Source organism: Myxocyprinus asiaticus, chromosome 25 (assembly GCF_019703515.2).
Source record: "Myxocyprinus asiaticus isolate MX2 ecotype Aquarium Trade chromosome 25, UBuf_Myxa_2, whole genome shotgun sequence".
NCBI classification, from domain to species: domain Eukaryota; kingdom Metazoa; phylum Chordata; class Actinopteri; order Cypriniformes; family Catostomidae; genus Myxocyprinus; species Myxocyprinus asiaticus.
In genome coordinates this window covers 2,872,525-2,891,978 of record NC_059368.1, presented here as the reverse complement: position 1 = coordinate 2,891,978, position 19,454 = coordinate 2,872,525, and the positions used below count along the sequence as shown (strand labels likewise).

The 19,454-nt window shown below is 40.3% G+C and overlaps 2 protein-coding genes and 2 pseudogenes across 2 annotated transcripts in view; 1 reads left to right on the top strand and 3 right to left on the bottom strand.

Moving 5' to 3' along the window:
- LOC127416300 (RNA-binding protein 25-like) overlaps nucleotides 1-19,454 on the bottom strand; it is a 204,042-nt gene that overhangs the window by 77,004 nt on the left and 107,584 nt on the right. The gene's annotated exons all lie outside the window — the stretch shown is intronic.
- Nucleotides 292-5,147, top strand: LOC127415579 (transmembrane protein 151B-like; annotated as a pseudogene).
- Nucleotides 5,885-9,409, bottom strand: LOC127415578 (dynein regulatory complex subunit 5-like; annotated as a pseudogene).
- Nucleotides 9,251-18,951, bottom strand: LOC127416320 (E3 ubiquitin-protein ligase rnf8-like). The gene is made up of 8 exons (XM_051655615.1): nucleotides 18,496-18,951; nucleotides 17,767-17,895; nucleotides 16,444-17,127; nucleotides 10,797-10,859; nucleotides 10,616-10,705; nucleotides 10,373-10,480; nucleotides 9,873-10,084; nucleotides 9,251-9,451 (listed from the first exon to the last, which is right to left on the bottom strand). Exons 1-8 carry the CDS (start codon nucleotides 18,622-18,624, stop codon nucleotides 9,409-9,411), a joined length of 1,458 nt encoding a protein of 485 aa, XP_051511575.1. The 5' UTR covers nucleotides 18,625-18,951; the 3' UTR covers nucleotides 9,251-9,408.

Below are 19,454 nucleotides of genomic sequence, written 5' to 3'. Positions count from 1 at the left end.
GAACAAAATAAAAACTGCTGCTCAAGAACTGGAGATGTTTCTTTACTGAATGAAAGCTATTTCAAAAAAGTGGTGAACTGGCAAACACAAAAAGGGGTAGGGACCTGTCACCCGTACCACCCGTAAATGACGCCAGTGGAGAAACCACTGGAGTCTTATGTGCTTTTTGGAGCTTTACAATTTTGCTCACCGTTCACCTGCATTGTATGGACCTACAGAGCTGAAATATACATCTAAAAATCTTCATTTGTGTTCAGCAGAAGAAAGAAAGTCATACACATCTGGGATGGCATGAGGGTGAGTATGTGGTAATCTTCATTCGACTAGGTAAACAACACCTCTCTGTCTCTCTTGTTGTCTGGCTCCCGTTACCTGGATATCAGTGCTGCACATCCGTCTGGATTCATTCACCTTACAACTCATCATTGGCATTCATTCCGCGTTCATCTGCGATTCGGTGCAACTTCATTTTCAACAATATGATTTCTGTCTACAAGTGACATATATTAGCATCATCTTTTCATTCCAAAACATAAATCTTATAGGAAATGAGGATTACTGTCGCCTGGAGGACCAACAATCCCTCAAGCATTTCTTTCTTTCCAGACCGTAAGGACAGAGACAGAATCATCTGAGGCGGCACGCGGGCGGAATGCCCAATTCCCAATGCGCTCTAAGTCCTCGTGGTGGCGTAGTGACTTGCCTCAATCCGGGTGGCGGAGGACGAATCTCAGTTGCCTCCGCGTCTGAGACCGTCAATCCGCGCATCTTATCACGTGGCTTGTTGAGCGCGTTACCACGGAGACATAGCGCATGTGAAGGCTTCATGCCATTCTCTGCAGCATCCACGCACAACTCACCACGTGCCCCACTGAGAGCGAACCACATTATAGCGACCATGAGGAGGTTACCCCATGTGGCTCTACCCTCCCTAGCAACCAGGCCAATTTGGTTGCTTAGGAGGCCTGGCTGGAGTCACTCAGCACGCCCTGGATTCAAACTCGTGAATTCCAGGGGTGGAAGTCAGCGTCTTTTCTCGCTGAGCGAGGATTTGCATTTTAATGGAAGACACTTGACTGTGATTTGGATGTGATGTCCCAGTTTCATCCTCTTCATGTCTCCAGCAGCTCCTGAGAGCAGACGGAACAGAATTCGCACCCAATTACTGTACTCTTATTAGTTATAATAGAATGCATAAAATAATTAAACAATAAAATTTTGTGCATGTATTATGCATCTCATATTGTTGCTTAACATAATTTTTAAGTGACTGACACAAAAACAGTCTAGATAGAAAGATGAATACCGGTGTTAGAAATTATCCTTTTCATTAAGGGGCAAATGCCCACTGGATTTGATTTCCAAGGGCATTTTAGCCTTTAAGAGGGCATTTTTGCCCCAAACTTCCCTAAATTTCTGACTCTGGTAGGTACTCATGTACTAGTAGGAGCTAGTAACCTATTCAGGGAATTTAATTATTCATTTATGTAAAATGTATTAATATAATTATATTTATTTTTCTAAGATCATCACATATTAGTGGTCATATGTGAAATATCTATTTCCCAAACCAGTGTGATTATAGTGATTATATGTATAACTATATGACATTGAAAGAATTATCAGAATATTTTTTTGCCCCCACATTTTTTTATTTATTTCTGGGGCATTTCTGACCCTGTTGAACACACTGATTTTGTTCATTACCAAAGTGTTTTTAATTTTGAATGCCTTAAAATCACAAGAAAGAGCAAGAACTGGCAAGCAACTGGGCTGCAAAATAAATGAATAAATAAATGAAAGGGACCTGAATTATTATTTTATCCGCAGTAGCATCAATGAAGTCTGACTGTGATGTTTTAGGACTACAAAGCAGTTACAACACTCTTTGTTAAACATATGCAATGCAGTAAGATTTAATCAGTTGATATAAGGGCCTCCCTGACTGCAACTAAAACCCAGCAGTTAGGTCAGGCTCTTCAATGTCGTGTTACAAGAATGACAAACTAAAATAGTCAAAATGAAAGTGGGACCCATCTCTTACACCTCGAGTACCATTGCAATAGATCAGAGCACACGTCTTCAATGAAACTGTCCGAAAAAGCCTTGAGCTCAGCCTTGGGCAAATTACAGAAGCTTTGTTTCACACTTTAAGTTGTATAGATAACAGTCCAGATTTGATCCTGCTGTTAGAGCTTCAACTTTCCTTTTCATTTTAAATGAATACAGCTAATCCCCCACAGAAAGAAAGAAATGTGTTCTCTGATGTTGTCGTTTCATATCCTCATTTTGTACACCTAATTTGGCTGTTAAAAGATGGTGCTTAGCTGTTTTGATGATTAGTTCTGCTTGGCTCATTCAAGTGCAAAATGCCCTCTGGGTCAATAAACGCTCTTTATTTAAAGGTACTTACAATTCTGAGTGTCTAGAAATCTAGAGTCTAGACATTGTTGGTCAAATATGCCTGTATATACACAAATTTTTTTTCCTTTATATTATATATCACTATATTCTGTTCTAGAATATACGCTACAGTAAATATACAACACACTATGTTTTTTGCCTTTGTAAGGGTTCAAATATAGCTAGAAATCCACTCCAGGGGGCCAATATTATTAAAAAGAAGTTCATTTTTGACATTGTTTTTAACTAAATTAAACAGCATCTCATATTTTCAAAGTCATAGTTTCAATGAGCAAATTAGCTCTGTCGAGGACATTCATGGAAAACGTGGTCACTGATATTTAGTATCTAGTTGAACCAAATTAGTTTGACATTTCAACTAAAACCACACACTTAAATTAGCTGCTGCTTAGCCTGGTTGTGGTTAGCAGGGGGTATTTTGGTCCTTTCCGCTATGCAAGTTCATTTCAATTCAGCTATCTCTGGAAAGTTTCACTTGAATGGTCTACTTCAGATCACACCACATCATTCAAATGCAGTTGTGTTCGGCCATTCTGAACTACAACACTGTTCAAAGACTCCTTGATGTTTAATCAATATCATCATGTTGAATAACCCAAAATGCTTTAATCAGCTGTGGTTTCCTTGCAAGCTATTTAATCAGTGTTTTTCTCATAGACACATATACATCGTTGAATGCAAGATGTGCCTGCTGAGCCATAATACAAATATAATCTGTGATGTCACTTTGCACTGATCCCAGTTGATTAAACCATAATACATTCAAAACAAATAAAGATATTATGCATTGCATCGTATATTTCGTTGGCTGAGAAATACTTCATAAGAGCAACTTGTCATAAGTGCTCTCTCCTGCCCACTGTGAGCACCAGCTTGTGGTAAAAGGTACAACAGATGATTATTGAAGAAGAAACATAAATTATTTAGTGCCACCTGCCATGTTAAGGGCTAACTAAACACCTTTACTATAGTGCGTGACTCATTTTAACGTTTGCATTACATAACCAACTACATTTACAAGCTTGGTTGAGTGTGATCAAATTACGTCTGATAGAGCGTTGCACTTGGACTGGCGAATGAGTCCTGAAGAGCACGCGACTCAACGTGAGCTGAAAGTGTCATAGAAGCTCCTCAAAATGACGTAGGTGCTGCAGCAATTGCATTTTTCATCAGTTTTATCAGGCTTAAGGTTTTGGTTTAAGGTTTAGGGTAGGGAGGTCGGTTTTGTTGATTTAATACAAAACATTTAACTCGCTTTTAGCGCCACACAGTGGACATTTCACCTCAGAACTGCCACGATATTTGTAAGAACCACGTAATAATATTATGCAAAAATGTCAACATAGTCTTTGCTCCAAAGAATTAGGAGGTTTACCCTAAAGACAATTTTTTCACCTCTGAAGCAGTCTCTGTGTCACGAGTCGCACTGGATATGCCTCCTCCTCTCGCTGCTAATGTACTGCTGCGTGATCGCAATGACTTGGTGCGAGATCACAAAGGTGACGCGCCTCACTTTCGACAGCGCTTTAAAGGGAAAGTCAATGATATACCACGATAGCCCATGTTTCAACGGCTACATCTACATCCCGGTGGCCTTCCTCATCATGCTCTACACAGTGTGCCTCATGGAGTGTTGGCACTATTACTCGCACAACGAACTTCAATTTAAAGTGGGCCTGGAGAGCGTTGCAGATCGTGTGCAACGGATGCAGCAAGCCACTCCTTGGAAAATGGTGGAAAGTCAGTAGTTACCACTACATCCAACGGCGCGGAAAGTGACGCATTACCGCAATGGGGATGCTTACGTGATCACACAGGTTTACCACAAGTGTGTCAACACGCATGTGGTGGAAGCAGAGTTTGATTATTGGAATTGTGGTGTGAAGGAGATATCGAAGAACCTCATGGTACTCGAGAGCTTCCCTGTGACTAAACAATGCTTCACAAAGTGCTTTAGCTTTGCCAACGTAGTGTCAGAAAACTCATACCCAGTGGCGGAGCTAGGGGGTGGCCAGGGGTGGCCGTGGCCACCATGGACTGAAGCCTGGCCACCCCACTCGCAATTGCCATTTTTGGGCAAAAGACTTAACATGTACTGCCCGAAAATTTCTGTGCCATCACAAGCTGATCGCTGGCCCCTGCCCGGCCAGCCCTGTGAGAAATACCTGGCTCCGCCCCTGCTCATACCTGACTCAAAATGCATGGTTCTTCAAGGAGAACGAGGGACTGGACGATTATATGGAAGCCCCTGAAGGGATGCACCTCAAGAATGTCAAATTCAAGGAATACATGCTTGCCTTCTCAGAACCAGATCGCTTGCCATGGTATGCATCACAATGCTTTTTTTGGTTGGCGGCATCGCTAACTTTATCGTGGCTGTTGCGGGTGTTAACGGAGTATCATACACCGTGCCTTCACTATCAGTTGAGAAGCTTTTCGGCTTTGTCTACGTAGTCGTAACACTTTTGGATGAGAGGCCATATTGTCACCACATCCTGTGGGTCAACACCATTGATAGTACAGAACTGGAATGGCACATTCGCTCAAACCAACAGCTAGTGCCTAGCTAATCCGAGGCTGTGCTAATGGACCTCGTGCAACAATCCAGTTGCAACACATTCTCGCCATGTGGAATCGGTGTGGCAGGTTGCAGCGGCTTCAGAGGCTACCACCAGAACTGTGGTCCATCAGCAGTTTGTCGATCTTCTTGCGCAGTGCGCTAAGCATCTGCAACACTATTGGCTGGCGCTTGCCCTTCAGTAGCAGCTGTTTTTCGCTCTGACATCTCTATGGCTCATGATGCAACTGCCTTTGGAGGAGCCACAGTAGTAGCCTCAACGATCCCAGCTGTCCGACCTAAAGCACACGCTGCCTGGCAGGTCAGTCGACCAATGAGGAAAGCTCACCTTCTCCACCGGCCTATCAGGATGCAATGTACTTTCCAGTTCTGATTATACATCACAGTAAGGGCTGCCTAAGTCACGACCAGCATTCACTGCACCGCAACGGCTCTTGTGTGGAGACTTCGTTATAACGTAAGCCTGTGGATTTATAAGCAGTTGTGGCTGATTTTATTTGGTTTTTGGAACCAAGAACAATATGTCGGTACTGACAAATGTGTTTCAGGGGCTTTGCCTGGTCAAGGCATTTTTACTTTTCTGCAAAAAATTTGCAAAAAAACCCCAACAAACTTTTGTACATTTCATTTTTGGGTGAAACATCCCTTTAATATGAATCTTGACATCACATACTGAGCTTTCTAGGGGTGCAGAGTGGCCGATACGATATTCGTTTTAATTATGACTGAAAAATGATATGATCTATATACAGGTAGTTGACAAACAACATAAGCATACCCTTTTTTTTTAATGAAACATCAAGATTTTAGGTTAAATTTCATATGAATTTACTGTATAAAGGAAAGTGCATATTTTAAGTACTTATAAAACTTATAGTTCAACTAATTATAATAATAATGGTTAACATTTAAGGTCTTGCAGGACTGCAGGGCTTTGGCCAGCGATTCACAGTTTCTGTAGGTGAACTCGAACAGATTCCACTCGAAGTTCATGCCACATCCCTTCACTCCAAATGAAGCTCTTCCATGTTTATCAGTTTATCGAGCAGAATTTGGAAATCAAAGTGATCCATGGAAATGTCCTTCTCCATAGATGGTTCTTCACTGCCCACATCACTGGCACAATCGGAGCCGTCATCCTCGTCAAACCTGGGTGGCACTATAATAGGTGGATGCAGCTGCGAAATATTCAAACGCTTCACGTAGTTTTGACACAGTGGCATGACATTCAGGACTGTCTTGATGTCTGTTACATTTCGAATGAAGAGTTCAATGATGCTCTCAAGGTAACGTTCAAAGAACATGTGTTTCCAGCTGCTGCTGTAAGTGGAGATGTTATCAAAACCCCAGTGACTCGTATAACAGCGTTCCAGTAGCCCTCATCATTGATCAGGTTTGCGGTGACAGTCAGGGCGAGAGACAATGACAGACTGCGTAGGACAAATGCCTTACTGTGGGGCATGAGTTCATCCAGAATGGGGTTTTCTGCTAAATATTAAAACACAGTTTAGGCTTTCATGTAAACAGTAAACTTACTTTGAATATCATATCAACTTCATTTGTGTTCAGCAGAAGAAAGAAAGTCATACACATCGGGGATATCATGAGGGTGAGTAAATGATGAGAGAATTTTCATTTTTGGGTGAACTATCCCTTTAAATATTGTTTTCAGAGAAATCTGACAACATTAATTTAGTAAACGTTATGCTTAAAATAAGAAAAAAAAATTGCCACAGGGGTAAGAAAAATAAACTTGTTTTCCCTTTGAAAAACCTTTATTTTTCATACACCATTGGCAAATATTTTTTTCTTGTTTTAAGCATAAACTTGACTAAATTTAGTTAGATTTCCCTAAAAACAAGACGAGATATCTTACACCATTTTGCTTGTCAACGAAGTAAATTTATCTTGTTTTTTAAGAATGTTATATACAGTATATAAACTGTTTATACACCGATTAGCCACAACATTAGAACCACCTGCCTAATATTGTGTAGGTCACCCTCATGCCGCCAAAACAGCGCCTACCCACATCTCAGAATAGCATTCAGATATTATATTCTTCTCAGCACAATTGTACAGAGTGGTTATCTGAGTTACCATAGACTTTGTCAATTCAAACCAGTCTGGCCATTCTCTGTTGACCTCACCCATCAACAAGGCGTTTCTATCCACAGAACTGCCACTCACTGGATGTTTTTTGTTTTTGGCACCATTCTGAGTAAATTCTAGAGACTGTTGTGTGTGAAAATCCCAGAAATACTCAAACCAGCCCATCTGGCACCAACAATCATCCATGTGATTATCTAATCAGCCAATCATGTGGCAGCAGTGCAGTGCATAAAATCATGCATATACGGGTCAGGAGCTTCAGTTAATGTTCACATCAGCCTTCAGAATGGGGAAAAAATGTGATCTCAGTGATTTGGACCGTGGCATGATCTCCCTCATGATATGCACGAGGCGTTGCATAAAGCCTGATTAGGTTACGTAGCGTTTCAGGTGCGGTTATTTTAACATCAGCGAAGACAAGGTGAGCAGCATTGTAGAGAAGACTGGCATCTTTTGCTAAAAAACTGCAGAAAATTAGAATGAAGCAAAGTTAAACTACCTTCATCTGTCTGATAAATGACTGTTCATGATTGACTGTTGAGATGAGTCATCATCTTGGATTATTAATTAGAATGAATAGAAATGATTAGTTAGCCTGGCTAGTAGCCTAGATTTCTCGGCTTCTGATGAGAACATTCCCATTATTTCATACTCAGCCCATTTATACCTTAACTTAAGGAAGCAATATTTTTAAGATGTAAAATGGTCCATTCACACTTTTACATTTTCAAAATTTTCTCTCAGGGTTACCCCTGAACCCCCATACAGCAACCTATATTTTCTCAGTCGAAAGTACTCCTATGTCCCATACATGGGTGTCTGAATCTAAAAATATAAAATAAATAAATATTCAGAATGTAAAAATATTCTAACACAAAAACTAGACTGCAGTCACCCAGCTTGAAAACAAATGTTGATCTTATCATGTGATATTAATATCCAAGTGCCCTCGATTAATGAACTCTGAAATGTATTAGCCTAATCTTTTGGTCCCTCACACCCCACTGCTATGGCTTTGTCTCTGGGCCAGTGTACTCATCTCTGCTTTGAAGAGACTATTTTGACTGTTTAAATGTTTTTTTTTTTTCTTTTACGAAGTACTATTGCTGCCAATGTGGAATGTTATAATAACTATTCAAAAAAACAAAAAACAAACATAATTTCAAAGCCATACTGACTACTGACACCATGCAAGTTATTATTTTCCATATCTTTGCTGGGAAGGATGTAGAGACCGGACCTCTTGAACCTTTAACTCAATACCCCTGACTTAGACTTTCTTTTGGTCAACCGTTGCGGGACCACTCTTACCCCACCTAGGGTGGCTGCCCACCCTGCCCTCTCTCTAGTTACGCCCCTGCTCCAGTGGTTAAACATCCATATGTTCAGAAGTGATATGATAGTTCTGGGTAAGAAACAGATCAATATTTAAGTCCTTTTTTACTATAAATTCATCTCCTTGCCCAGTAGGGGGCGATATGCACAAAGAATGTGAATTGCCAAAAACAAAAGAAGTTGAGGTGGAGATTTATAGTATAAAAAAAAAAAAAAAAAAAAAGAGGACTTAAATATTGAGCTGTTTCTCACCCACACCTATCATATCGCTTCTGAAGACATGGATTAAACCACTGGAGTCTTATGAATTACTTTAATGCTGCTATTACTTTAATGCTGCTTTTTAGAGCTTCAAAGTTCTAGCCCCCATTAACTTGCATTGAAATGACCTACAGAGCGGAGATATTTTTATAAAAATCTTCGTTTGTGTTCAGCAGATGAAGGAAAGTCATACACATCTGGGATGGCATGAGGGTGAGTAAATGATGAGAGAATTTTCATTTTTAGGTGAACTATCCCTTTAACGAACATTCATTTCACACTGCTGCCCTCTTGTGTTTGATACTGGACAATAACAGACCTTACAAGGGGCACGATTGGAAATGTTAAAAGCTAAATAGTAGCATTTGTTTGTAATTTATTTTGAAATATAAACTTAAGGTTAAAACATCGAATTGCAAAACAATTATTATAGTTGCTTTATTTAAACAAGGAATAACCTTAACAAATATAATAATGTGAGGAACAAACATATAAAAAAAAATCATGGCAAAACCAAACAAACGAGCTGTACACGTGATGTTCACTAATATGTCTGTTTATTTTTCAAAGGTAATCCTCCTCCTCCTCTTCACTCCAGGAGAAGTCTTCATCACTGGAGTGATACAGCCAAGAAGAGTTCAACTCGGAGGAGTCCGCAAACGGAGCTGTTGCTCTGTATGGACGTGTTGCTGCTGTCATCATGTATGACCACCACGGCTGGAGACACGGCCGCTTTTAGACCTGAGAACACACACAGATCATACCGCCTTGTGTTTCAGTTGTGACCTTGTACTTTAAAAACACAATCAGGGCTCAATTATTTACTGAGGCTGGTGCGGAAGAACTTGACTAGCTTGCACAAAGACCAATTCTCTAGTATGTCATTATATGCCATAGCATTAAAATTCGTCCTCACAGCCAAACCCGGTAATTAGAAGGAGATGTCCACATACTTTTGGCCATGTAGTGTACATAGAAGTCTTAAAGTTACAGTAGCAAAAATGGCCCTCTTAATTCTGAGGGTGGAAAACGGTCCTTGAAAACTAAATTTCAACTGCTTTTGATGCAAGAAACCTTGAGTGACATTAGAAATGGAGTTCAAGAAAAAAATGTAATGCTCAGGTGTAGAATATGGACACTAGATGATGTGAATGTCACGCACCTCTCCCCTTTCCTCTCAGTGATCAGTGTGACTCGTCTCTCTCTCATGTCTGCGCTCAGATTCTCCACCATGCGGTCGATGCAGTTGTCCAGAACGAGAGAGCGTGTCTGAGACAGGATGGTCTGCCAGCAGATCGGACACTTGTCCTTCCGACTGCGCCACTCTCGGATACAGTGCTGACAGAAGCTGTGGGCGCAGCTCAGCGTCACGGCCTGAGCGGGTCAGAGAGGTCAAGGGTCAAAGGTCAACTCAACATGTGTCTTAGAGCAGCATTTGATACACTGCTGTTGCGTGCAAAAAAATATGTTGATACAATGTTGAATGTCAACCTCTCAATGGGGCTACATTTGATGTTGAATTTCTTTGAAAGCCGTGGTCAGACTACACCATGAATGTGGGTGACTGAAAATCTGCTATATTAAAACTAAATGTTTAACATGTCTGTGTTCTTTCTACATAATTCCTACATTTGATCACACAATGATTTTCCCTGTAAATACCTCAATGAAGAGCTCTGAACAAATACTGCATTGAAGTTCACTCTCCAACACTTCAGTCATCTGTGTGACGACTTCCTCTTTCTGAGCCTTCGCCTTCTCTTTCTCTTCCTGTGTGAAAAGTTCACAAATTTTTGCACTGAAATGCTTTCCTTTTGTAGACGTCAGCTCGTCATGCAATCAGTCACTACACTTCCACATGACACAGGTGAGAAGTTCGGGGGAAAACGCTGATTTAGCGAGTACCTTTGTAACTTCCAACTCCTTATCTTTGGCCTGTAAAACTTCTTTAAATCCTTCTTGAGCGTGTTTGAGCTCATCGATGACTTTCCGGTGCTGTGGGAACAAAGAAAACATGCAGATTGTTTATTACCTGCTTTTTAAAACTCATAAAATTATGATTTGGATGCAGTTTTTCCTCTCTTACCTCTTGCAACGCCTCCTCAAGTTGCTTTTTCAATCCCTTCTCATTCTGTTGTGCTTTCTCAATCTTAGGAAAATGACATTTAAGAGTAAACACATACGAATGTTATAAAGTCTTTGAATATTAAAGGAATATTCCGGGTTCAATACAAATTAAGCTCAATCAACAGCATTGGTGGCATAATATTAATTACCACAAAAAGTAATTCTGGCGGGCCTTGGTAGCTCAGTGAGCACTGACGCTGACTACCACACCTGGAGTCGCGAGTTCGAAGCCAGCCAGGTCTCCTAAGCAACCAAATTGGCCCGGTTGCCAGGGAGGGTAGAGTCACATGGGGTAACCTCCTCGTGGTCACGATTAGTGATTCTCGCTCTCAATGGGGCGTGTGGTAAGTTGTGCGTGGATCGCGGAGAGTAGCATGAGCCTCCACATGCTGTGAGTCTCCGCGGTGTCATGCACAACGATCCATGTGATAAGATGCACGGATTGATGGTCTCAGAAGAGGAGGCAACTGAGACTTGTCCTCCGCCACCCGGATTGAGGTAAGTAACCGCACCACCACGAGGACCTACTAAGTAGTGGGAATTGGGCATTCTAAATTGGGGAGAAAAGGGGAGAAAAAAAAAAAAAAGAAGAAAAAAAGGAATTCTGACTTGCCCCTCCTTTTCTTTTAAAAAGCAAAAATCTGGGTAACAGTGAGTCACTTACAATAAAAGTCAATGGGGCCAATCTGTAAACGTTAAAATACTCACTTTTTCAAAGGTATAGACACAAGAAATAAATATGTGTGTTAACATGATTTTACTGTGATAAAATCACTTACTAACCACATCTGTGTAAAGTTATATCCAATTTTACAACTTTGTTGCCATGACGATTTATAAAAATGACGATTTAAACAACTATACAGCTCAAATAAAAGATGAGTTTTAACAGAAGAATTATAAAATTATAAGCTTCACATTTCTGCCTTTAAACCCTCCAAATATTGGCCCCATTGACTTCCATTGTAAGTGTCTCACTGGAACCTCCATTTTTGCTTGTTTTAAAGAAAAGGAGGGTTGAGTCAAAATATGACACAATTATGCCACAAATGCTGTTGATTGAGCTTAACTTGTATTGAACCCGGACTATTACTTTAAAATGGCAAATGGCAAAAACATCAACATCCCTAAACGATGCTGATATCTAGAGCAGGGTCACTGACAGTCAATACAATACAGATACACATATTACAGTTCACTGTTACCAAATGAGATTAACACATAATAGCTGAAATCAAACACTTTTCACAATATTGCCTCCAAAAAAAAATGTCATAACACAAAAACTGTTTATTAACATTGTCAACGCTGTAGGTAGATTTTGACACAAGGGGGAGCTAACACTTCTCATTATCAGTGTTCCTTTGAGTTACTTGTGATCCTGTTACTGCAAATTGATCACATCATGTACAAACACTAGCATGTTTAACACTTACTTCCATCCATACATCTATATTCGACCGCTTATCCAGGACCGGGTCACAGTGGCAGCAGACTAAGCAAAGTAGCCCTTAAGTCATTTTCCTCGGCCACATCCTCCAGCTCATCCTGGGGGATCCCGAGGCGTTTCCAGGCCAGCCAAGAGATATAATCCCTCCAGCATGTTCTGGGTCTTCCCCTGGGCCTCCTCCCAGTTGGACATGCCCGAAACACCTCCGCAGGAAGGCGTCCAAGAGGCATCCTAATTAGATGCCCGAACCACCTCAACTGGCTCCTTTCAATGCGGAGGAGCAGCGGTTCTATTCCGAGCCCCTCTCAGATGTCAGAGCTTCGCACCCTACCCCTTAGGGTGAGCCCTGACACCCTACGAAGAAAGCTCATTTCGGCTGCTTGTATTCGCAATCTTATTCTTTCGTTTACTATCCAGAGCTCATGACCATAGGTGAGGGTTGGAACATACACCTACTGGTAAATTGACAGCTTTGCCTTCAGGCTCAGCTCCTTCTTCACCACCACGGTCCGGTACAGCGACCACATTACTGCAGACGCTGCATGGATCCGCCTGTCGATCTCAGGCTCCAACTTTCCCTCACTTGTGAACGGGATCCCGAGATACTTGAACTCCTCCACTTGGGGCAGCTGCTCTCTTCCTACCTGAAAACGAAATGCCCACTCCCAACTCTATATGTTCTAAAGACGGCCCTGGACATAAATGTTGCAAGAGTCACAAATGCAGCTTATTGTTCAACCAAAATCCCAATAATAACCAGAAAAAGATTTGGTGCATGAAGCGGGACATTTAAATATAAACAAGCTCGAAACACACCAGGGACTCTTATTTTGAAATGACGGAGACTTAGCTGCATTACAGTGCTTTATATTTAAGTATTTACAAATTTACAGCCTTTATTCTCACCAGATAAAGGGTTTTGTATTTTCAGTGCTGTGGAAAATTATTTGCCCCCTTCCTGATTGCCTCTGTTTTTGTGTCTATCTCATACTAAAAATTAAAACACAATCTAACATAAAACAAAGGAAATCTGAGTAAACACAAAATACAGTTTTTAAATGATAATGTTTTTTATTGAAGCAAAAAAGTTATCCAATACCAACTGGGCCTGTGTGAAAAAGTAGTTACTAAATCCCCAAATCTATGAAACTGCATTCATAATGGGGTTCAGCTGGACTAGACACACCCAGGCCTGATTACTGCCAGCACTGTTTAATCAAATCAACACATAAATAGAACTTTTTCAGCAGCATGAAGTTGACTAAATGGTCTCATCCAGTTGCACACTATGCCAAGGTCGAAAGAAATTCCAGAAATGATGAGGAAAAAAGTGATTGAAATACATCAGTCTGGGAAGGGTTACAAAGCTATTTAAGGGGCTCTGGGACTCCAAAGAACCACAGTGAGAGCCACTACTTCCAAATGGAGAAAACTTGGCACAATAGTGAACCTTCCCAGAAGTGGCCGACCTTCCAAAATTCCTCCAAGAACACAGCGACGACTCATCCAGGAAGTCACAAAAAAGCCAAGGACAACATCCAAGGAACTGCAGGAACTCTCTCGCATCAATAAAGGTCACTGTTCATGACCCCACTATCAGAAAGACACGGGCCAAAAATGCCATCCATGGAAGAGTGTTGAGGCGGAAACCACTGCTAACCCAGAAGAACATTAAGGCTTGTCTGAATTTTGCCAAAACACACCTTAATGATCTTCAAAGCTTTTAGGAGAATGTTCTGTGGACTGATGAGTCGAAAGTAGAACTGTTTGGAAGACAGGAGTCCCGTTACATCTGGCTTAAATCAAACACAGAATCCCACAAAAAGATCATCATAAATACGGTCAAGCATGGTGGTGGTAGTGTGATGGTGTGGGGATGCTTTGCTGCTTCAGGGCGACTTGCAATAATTGAGAGAAACATGAATTCTGCTCTATACCAGAAAATCCTAAAGGAGAACATCCGGTCATCAGTCTGTGATTTGAAGCTCAAGCGCAACTGTATTATGCAGCAAGACAATGATCCAAAGCAGAGGTGTAAGTCCACCTCTGAATGGCTCAAAAGAAGCTAAATTAAAGTTTTGGAGTGGCCAAGTCAAAGTCCTGACTTGAACCCGATTGCGATGCTGTGGCAGGACCTTAAATGGGCAGTTCATGCTCGAAAACCCTCCAATGTGGCTGAACTAAAGCAGTTCTGGAAAGAAGAGTGGGCCAAAATTCCACCACAGCGTTGTAAAAGACTGATCTCCAGCTATCGAAATCGATTGGCTGCAGTTGTTGCGGCTAAAGGTGGCACAACCAGCTATTTAGTTTAAGGGGGCAGTTAGTTTTTCACATGGGTGATATAGGTGTTGGATAACTTTTTTGCTTCAATAAAACAAAATTAAGATTTGAAAACTGTATTTTGAGTTTACTCAGGTTGCCTTTGTTTTATATCTCGTTTGAAGATCTAAAAAAATTTAGTATGAAAAATACACAAAAACAGAAGAAATCAGGATGGGGGCAAATACTTTTCCACAGCACTGTATATATATATATATTTCAACAAATCAGGTTTAATGAGGAATAAGGTTTATTATTATTATTATTCACAAGATATTAATTTGGGAGGTATAATATATGTGCTGATGGGGCACGTTTCCATATAGTGGCATTTTACTTTGCAAATTCCCACGAGGGGTCAGTGATAGTTTTATTTCACCTCTTGAGGCCATTGTTGTACTGTAAAACAAATGCGTTCTAACTGTAGAATCCTATAGCGCCGGTCACAGAGCAACATGGAGGAATAATAATACAAAAAAATACAACTATCGTCATCTTTTAGCATCTATCGGCACCGATTATTCAGTAAAAACGACACATAGGTCTACCTCTAATCTAAAAATGGCCAAAAAGCAACAATCGGCACCTATTAGTCGGAAAAAAGGATATATCAGTCTACCTCTAATTTCAAATTGGCCAAAAAGCAACTACTGGCACCGATTAATCGGTAAAACCGATATATCAGTCTACATCTTATCTCAAAACTGCCAAAATGCAACTATCAGCACCAATTAATCGCTAAAACAGATATATCATCTACCTCTAATCTCAAAATGTCCAAAAAGCAACTACCGGCATGATTAATCAGTAAAACCAATATATTGGTCTACCTCTAATCTCAGAATGGCCAAAAAGCAACCACTGGCCACGATTAATCTGAAAACACAATTTATCTGTGTACTTCTAATCTCAAATGGCCAAAAAGCAACTATCGGCACCGATTAATCAGTAAAACCGATATATCGGTCTACCTTTAATCTCAAAATGGCCAAAAAGCAACTACTGGCACCGATTAATCAGTAAAACCGATATATCAGTCTACCTCTAATCTCAAAATGGCCAAAAAGCAACCATCGGCACAGATTAATCGGAAACACAGATATATCAGACTACCTCTAATCTCAAAATGGCCAAAAAGCAACAATCGGCACCTATTAATCGGAAAAAAGGATATATCAGTCTACATCTCATCTCTAGACTGCCAAAAAACAACTATCGGCACGATTAATCAGTAAAACCGATATATCGGCCTACCTTTAATCTCAAAATGGCCAAAAAGCAACTACTGGCATGATTAATCAGTAAAACCAATATATTGGTCTACCTTTAATCTCAAAATGGCCAAAAAGCAACTACTGGCACCGATTAATCAGTAAAACCGATATATCGGTCTACCTTTAATCTCAGAATGGCCAAAAAGCAACCACTGGCCACGATTAATCTGAAAACACAATTTATCTGTGTACTTCTAATCTCAAAATGGCCAAAAAGCAACTATCGGCACCGATTAATCAGTAAAACCGATATATCGGCCTACCTTTAATCTCAAAATGGCCAAAAAGCAACTACTGGCACCGATTAATCAGTAAAACCGATATATCGGTCTACCTCTAATCTCAAAATGGCCAAAAAGCAACCATCGGCACAGATTAATCGGAAACACGGATATATCGGTCTACCTCTAATCTCAAAATGGCCAAAAAGCAACTATCGGCACCGATTAATTGGAAAAAGCAATATATTGTGTACCTCTAATCTCAAAATGGCCGATTTATTTGCCTGGCCAATATATCAGTCTGTCACTACTCAAAAGCAGCGATTCTTGCCCGTTCCTCACCTCCAATCGTCTCTCCTCCTCGCAGAAGGACTTCTCCAGGCTCTCCATGCGTTCAAGCGCTTGCTGCTGCTGCGACCTGAGTTGACCCTGCAACAATTCCAGCTGCGCCTGCAGTTCTTGCATCTCGCGCTCTATGTCTGGAGTCTGATGCTGCTGGCGTTGAAGCTCAGCTGCACGTTTCTGCGTGTCACCTACACGGTCCTTCAACACCATCAGGTTCTTGTTGTAACGATGGACAGTAGCGAGCTGTTGACTGCTCTCACTGCAACTGTTGGAACTTCCTGGAATATCAACTGGTCGGTCCTCCTGCGGAGGTCTACAAGGACATTTGTCAGATTTTCTGCGTTCCTTGGACGGACAGGGCTGAGCTCGGAATTTATCCACTCTGGAGGAGCGGTACAGCTTGGATTCGGAGTGGCGTGTGGGGTAATATTCCGATTCATCGTCGAACTTCCGCTTAGAATTTTTGAGTTTTTGACCAGAGGAGGTAGCGCTTGATTCATTGCGTAGATTACCAGACAGGAATGATTTCATGTCACTGAAGTTGCGCTGGACGAGGATGTAATCAAACTCCACGGGGTTGCCATCGAGAGGGACACCGAATCTGATGGAGTCACCCTGCTGGAGTAAACAGGGACTTCCAGGTGCTATCCGTCTTCCATTCACCCACACACCATTCAGACTCTATGGACATAAAGATGTGCAAAAGAGTTTAGAACACACTTAAACATTCAAAACACAACTAATTAAAACATACAGCTCTTGATCAGACAAACAGACAGACAAAGACAGAAAAATAGATGGATAGTAAGACTGGGTAAAAATACAGATTTTACGATGCATCGTGATCTTCATTTGAACGATCTTGATATCAAAAATGAAACATTTAATTCTAATCACATACAGCATAGATGAGATAAATCAGTTTGAGTCACTCTCGTTAACATGCCCTCATTTACAGATGCTCTTCACAGAACTGCTGGTTTTCTTAAAGAGACAGTACTGGTTTATAGCACGTGTTCAACAAATCACGCAATTAGACAATAAACATGCAACAAAATATATGACATATAATAACATATGTATTGATGGAATACATGGGTTTGTACATTATTAAAAAGCTATAATGTGACCAAAATGATGAAAGAGTAATAAATCTATAATTTACAGCATCAGCTTGGAGAGAATTTCTTTCATATGTAAGCAAAAGGGACATTATAAATGAAATACATCCATATGAATCGATATGAAATCCATATCAATACCCAGCCCTAATAGCCTAGATCAATAGACAGAATATAAACAGACAGACACACACTACACCTTATTGTCCGTTACTGTCCACAGTCCAGATTCATTTTGCTTGAACACACAGTGGTTTCTGGATATCATCAGTGGACAGCTGACCGACAGAATCTGATGGGTTACATTCAGACCGCGACCAATGGAAACCTGATCAAAACAAAGAAAATGCATATGTACATCAATAATGAATATACATTCAAATATAACAAGAAAAATGTATTTCTTTTATTGTACTGTCAACCCTCAGTGAAAATTTAATCAGAATTTAATTAGCGTTAAATTAGAAAAAAACATACATTTTAACATTAGATGTTAAATTTCAATTTTAAATTCATTATTGTTTTATATAGAATTTCTCTATAGTCTCTATACAGTATTTAACGCAATTATATCAGAAGTAACTGTAATTAAATTACTGGGAAAATAATAGTAATCCATTACTTTACTTTTATCAATGAAAATGTAATTTAAGTAATTAATTACTTAGTAATGCATCACACACAACACTGCTCGTAAGGTTTGCATTTAATTTAGTTTGAGTGAAAATTCACACACTTCACACTTTTGAATCAATCATCAATGATAGTGTTGTTTTGATTTGGAATGTAACCAAATAAACACACAGTTAACCAAGGCCACAAACAGACACCCTAATTTTAAGATGTATATAATCTGCATGTCAAATCCAGTCTCTTATTATAAAAATAAAAACATAAAGTAAAAGCAGTTTATTCTGTAGACGTGCACCTCTGAATCTTCGAACAGCTGCAGCCAGTCACAATCTCTCCCCACGCGCTGTAAACACCAGATTTTATCTTTTGCAGAAGTCTCTTCCTCTGTGTTTAAGGACGGAGGTTCTTCAGTCTTTACCATCATTTCTGCGCCATTAATTCAGTTTGAACTACCGTGTTTTTATTGTGTGTTTTAGGCCACAGTTCGTCACGAAGCTGCCAGAGTTCTTCCACAACAGCACAGCGCTTCCTGTACGCGTCATGTGACAATCATCGGAGTCTGTGATTGGCTGCAGGATTTCAAGGTGGAAGATAATTGGCTGCGTGGCCATTACGTTGAACTACTGCTAGAAGCCCAGAGAGTCGAATCTTATATTACAACATTTGTTACACTAAAAAGGTGTAATCTGTTTAATATATTAATTGCAAGGACATGCTATTTAAAAATGGAAATCAACCTCAACGATTCTTAATTCTTATCCTGTAATCACAGTCGACTGCGATTGGTCCATCGTAACCAGCGCTGAGAAATGTCACACCTGTCACCTGACATTGCATAAGATTTTTCTTGGAGTGGGCGTGTCGTGTAGTGGGCAGCATTCAAAGAGATACAGTTGGTCATTAAAAGACAACTTTTAATTTGCATTCTTAATTAAACTGTGAATAAGTCACATGCCTGTCTTTCTATGGTAAAACCACAAATATTTCATGAGTTGCACAGATAAATGTCAAATAACAAGGTCTGGCCCTTTAAACTCTGCAAGTAAACAAATAAAGGCGATTTTATCTGACAGTCAGCTTATGTAGTGTTTAAGTGACCTCACCGTTAGACAAACAGCAGTAGACAAAGAAAACTGATGGTGATGAAATACAGAATTCTGCTATCTCGATCAATATCAATAAAGCATGAATCTTTTGTTTTGATTTAAAACAATCTTGTCATGGAGTCGACATTATTTTATAGCTGATGACTAA